Source organism: Mesitornis unicolor, unplaced genomic scaffold, assembly GCF_000695765.1.
Source record: "Mesitornis unicolor isolate BGI_N332 unplaced genomic scaffold, ASM69576v1 scaffold33014, whole genome shotgun sequence".
Lineage (NCBI taxonomy): Eukaryota > Metazoa > Chordata > Aves > Mesitornithiformes > Mesitornithidae > Mesitornis > Mesitornis unicolor.
In genome coordinates this window covers 1,127-5,549 of record NW_010181313.1, presented here as the reverse complement: position 1 = coordinate 5,549, position 4,423 = coordinate 1,127, and the positions used below count along the sequence as shown (strand labels likewise).

At 58.4% G+C, this 4,423-nt stretch overlaps 1 protein-coding gene across 1 annotated transcript in view; it reads left to right on the top strand.

Annotated features, from left to right (window-relative positions):
* Window positions 1-434: 434 nt before the first annotated feature.
* The window catches only part of MAPKAPK2 (mitogen-activated protein kinase-activated protein kinase 2), a 4,799-nt gene continuing 810 nt past the window's right edge, over window positions 435-4,423 (top strand). Inside the window, exons 1-8 of the mRNA XM_010183391.1 lie at window positions 435-488; window positions 559-698; window positions 2,272-2,336; window positions 3,030-3,109; window positions 3,193-3,319; window positions 3,573-3,648; window positions 3,840-3,964; window positions 4,258-4,343. Coding sequence (XP_010181693.1) covers window positions 435-488; window positions 559-698; window positions 2,272-2,336; window positions 3,030-3,109; window positions 3,193-3,319; window positions 3,573-3,648; window positions 3,840-3,964; window positions 4,258-4,343 — 753 coding nt within the window. The remainder of the gene's footprint in view (window positions 489-558; window positions 699-2,271; window positions 2,337-3,029; window positions 3,110-3,192; window positions 3,320-3,572; window positions 3,649-3,839; window positions 3,965-4,257; window positions 4,344-4,423) is intronic.

Sequence of the window (4,423 nt, the reverse complement as noted above, 5' to 3'; positions counted from 1 at the left end):
ATTCAGGGAATATTTGGCTGTTTGCTTTGTCCCCTCCCCAGGTGCATGTGGCTGGGTGCTGGTGGCCTCTGAGGCTATGGTGAGGGTGCTCCTGCACCCACCTGTGTGTACGGGCACAGAGCGGGAGGGTGCTGCTGGTCCCACAGAGCGTGAGGCTGATGTACAGGGATGGGTGAGCAATGGGGGCCTGCAAAGGGGAGGGCGAGGATGCTCGGTGGCACCCAGGGGTGGGTACCAGTGTGCAGAAGTTGGCTCATAAATGCAATAGGACGTCCTGTTTTTTGGTGGCACAGGCTGGGCAGTGAGGAGGCATCTCGGAGGGCACAGAAGTGACAAACTTGGAAGGGAGGGCAAGAAGGGGACGAGGCCGGGCGGCTTCCTTTTTCACTAGATGGGGATGGAGGCATTGCACAGAGCGCGCTGGAGCTCGCGCGATGCCGCACGCAGAGAGCGTCCACGCTTGGCCTTCGCACCTGCGTCCTCTCGGGGTGGGTGCTGTGCCTGCAGCCTGGCTCTCCCAGGGGTATCGGGGCTGACGGGGTCTCACTTGTCTCGCAGATGCTGCAGGACTGCCCCAAGGCCCGCAGGGAAGTGGAGCTGCACTGGAGGGCATCGCAGTGTGCGCACATCGTCCGCATCATGGACGTCTACGAGAACCTCTACCAGGGAAGAAAGTGTCTGCTTATCGTCATGGAGTGGTGAGTCCTGGGTGGCGTTGCCATGGGTGGGCTCTCCCTGCAGGAGCACCCACAGCCCCATGGGGTGAGCACCTTCCTATACCGCTGTTGGGTGCTGGGGACCCTAGGGGATGCAGCCTGTGAGCCATAGGGGGACCCCAGGGGATGCGGGCCCTGGACAAGGCACTGCAGGGCTGGCGTTGGAGAGACGTCGGGGCCGCGCGGGCTTTGAGTCATTCTGAAAATGTGCTTGGCTGTCGGGAGCCTTCAGGCCTGTGGTTCTCGCTGCAGAGAGAACGTAACCAAACTCGCTTTGGCCACTGATTGCAGGGGTAGTTCAGTGGGTTCCCAACAGCACCGCAGCCTGTGGTGGGGTCTGCTGGGCAGCTGCACCGAGCTGATGCATCTGTGGACGCCTTTGCACCGCCTGCAGCAGCAGTTGAGCGGCTCTGGTTGGGGCAGACGTTTGATATAACCTGGGGAGGAGGAGGAATGAAGGGGAAAGTATTGAAACCACATCCCAACCGCAGCTGTGATTTGATGCAGCTTTCTTGCCAAAACCTCTCCTCTGGCAAGCCGGTCGGTTGCCCTGGGGGGGCAGTGGGGGTGAGGAGCGCAGTGCCCGCCTGAGCTGCTCTTGTGTGGGAAGAAGCTCCTGAGAACAGCACCGGGTGCTGGACAGCTGGGCAGGGGAATGGTTCGTGCTCGTGTGGGAAGAAAGCAGCAGCTGAGTGGTAGGAGATGCGTCCCTGGGGTGGTGACAGCTCCCGCTGCGCAACTCTGCGAGAGTTCCCCACTGTGCGAGGGATGCTCAGGGTGTAATGCCCATCACGAGGCAGTGTTTGACCCTTGGCGTGAGCACGGTGTCTCCTCGCCTGGACCTGGCAGCTGCGCACGATTGGTATTGCAGATGTCCAGCAAACGTCAAGGAGATGCTATCTGCGCTGGGAAAGCCTGGAGCCATTTCTGCTCGAGTTAGATAAGGCAGGAACAGGAAGCGCTGTTATATCCCTGTTCTCACAGAGAACTACCCCTGATCTCACCCCTGATCTCTCTGGGAGCCAAGATTTTCCTTAGGGTACCCAGGGAGGAGACCACATCAAGGTTTCCATGCTCTTTCTCCAGTGCTGCACGTGACGGCTTGCTCTGCTACAGTGGGGTTCAGTCCCTGCCTCCCCATCCCATTGCTGAGCCCGTGTTGGTGCTGCTGACACCTCGCCCGTGCTGTGATCTTTGCTCAGCACTTCTGACGGGGTTAGCGCACCGGCGAGGGGGTTGGCTTGCAAGCAAAATGAGGCCAAGCATGATGGGGGTGTGCTCGCCACGTTCGAGCCATGTTTGATGTCTTTACTGTAAATGTGTTTCTGTGGGCTGGTGGGGAGACCACGTCCGCTTGCACCCGGCGTCTCTGCCACCAGCCCTGCTCATTTCTGGAAGGAGGAGGCTCTGAAACGCCCGTGCCCAGAAGCACCGAGCGAAGGGCTGGGGTGGAGAAGGGACTTGTTTCTTTCAGAGCATCAGAGATTTTGGTACTGCTTGTGCCAGGGCATGAGATGGGCAGAGCAGCATCTAATGCCTCCTGCTTCTCTTCCAGCTTGGATGGTGGGGAACTCTTCAGCCGGATTCAAGACAGAGGAGACCAGGCCTTCACAGAACGGGGTATGGATCCTGTGGGGCCCTGGGGTTTCATCTTCGGGCCATTTCTGGCTGTTTGCAGGAGTGTCTTTGGTTGCACCTTTGAATCCCCATCAGGGTTTGGCTCTCAGGGAATGAGGAACATGGGTGTGAGTGGCTCTGCTTTGTGCACTCACTTGTCCATCCCCCTCCAGCACAGGCAGGAGCTGCAGTGACCTCCAGAAACACCCACCCCCCTCCAAAAAAAACAGAGACCAGGTCCCATGGTTCTCGTACATCTCGTGAATCTCATCTCCTCGATTCCTGTGTCCAGGAAAAGTGTCCACACAACCCAAACCCCAAGCCTGTTGCCCCCACATCCCGCAGGGGACAGCTTTCCCAGCTGGTTTCCCTGCAGATTTGGGGTCCTTAGTGGTGCCAGGGGCTTGGAACCAAAGCAAGTTCCTCCTTGGGGTTTTTGCAGTTGGGTTTTGGGGTCAGGGACTGATGCCTGCCCCATCCCTCCCTCCTCCAGGGAGTTTCTCTCCCATTTGCTGCAGGCTGCTGACCTGGGGGTGGGTGCTGGAGGGAGCCATGCTTGGAAAGGGGGACTTTGGGTAGGGGAAACTGCTTTGGCCTCAGCCAGGCTCTTTGGCTCCTGATCTGTAGAGTAACCCAGTGTGCTTGTTGTAATTTGCTTATAAAGGCTTGTGGTGGGGTTTTCTTTTGCTGCTTCAGAGGCATCAGAGATAATGAAGAGCATCGGGGAAGCCATCCAGTACTTGCACTCGATCAACATTGCGCACCGGGACGTGAAGGTACCGCACTGCACACCCCGCATGGCCCATGGCGATGCAAGGCTGCTCCAGGTCCTGCTCACTTCTTCCCTGTGTTTTCACAGCCGGAAAACCTCTTGTACACCTCCAAAAGGCCCAACGCTGTGCTGAAACTCACGGACTTTGGCTTTGCTAAAGAAACCACCACGCACAACTCCTTGGCCACTCCATGCTACACACCATACTACGTGGGTAAGTGCCCAAGGGGGATCTGAGCTTCCAGGTTTGCAGGGCTAGAGGGCAGAGCGGGGAGGTTTGGATGATGCCACACGCAGCCCATCACCTCTGCATCCAGCCTGGAGCCTCAGCCACAGTGGGGTGCTGAGGACAGCTCTGGTCTGGGAGGCTTGAAACTGGGGGCGGTGCTGGGTGCAGATGAGTGCTGTGCATTGAGGATGGGCCGCAACTCTGCTTTAACTGGGACTTCCGGTTTTCTCTTTACAAGCCCCGGAGGTGCTGGGCCCGGAGAAGTACGACAAGTCCTGTGATATGTGGTCGCTCGGCGTCATCATGTACATTCTGTAAGTACCCCATCTCCATCCCTGCCAAGCTCAGAAGTGGGGATGTGGCTTTCAAGCCTGTCGGCAGGCTGACAAGGCTAAGCCTTTCCCAGTTCTGCTGCTCCTGTTCCTGGCACTGCCCCATGTCCCATGGGTGCTGCTGGGGAGGGTTTTGTGGTGATGCATTGACTCTGCTACATCTCCGGGTGCAGGCTGTGCGGCTACCCCCCCTTCTACTCCAACCATGGCCTGGCCATCTCACCCGGCATGAAGAAGCGAATCCGAATGGGCCAGTACGAGTTTCCCAACCCCGAATGGTCCGAAGTGTCGGAGGAAGGTAAACATGGTCCCTGTGATGGCGTGTTCCCAGGCTGCGGTCTCCCTTTGGGGTCAGCCCTGTGTCCAGTGGCACTGCGAAGGCTGAGGGGGGCACCTGGGCACGTTGTGCGTCACCTTTTGGGGATGCAGCAGCTTCGCCTCTTTGCTTGAGAGGCTTTTGCTGAAGGCTTTGGGCAGGGTGAAGTCTGTGGCACAGTGGGGACAGGAATTTTGGGGCCACTGGCTTGGGCTGGAGCAGGGGGAGAGCCCCCCGACACCTGCTAATGCCCAATCATGCACAAACCCTTCCAGTTAAGCAACTGATCCGCAACCTGCTGAAGACGGACCCGACTCAGCGCATGACAATAACGGAGTTCATGAACCACCCCTGGATCATGGTGAGCGTAGGATGGGATGGGGATGGGGATGGGGATGGGGTTAGGGATGAGGCCCAGGCAGGGATGGGATGGGATGGGAT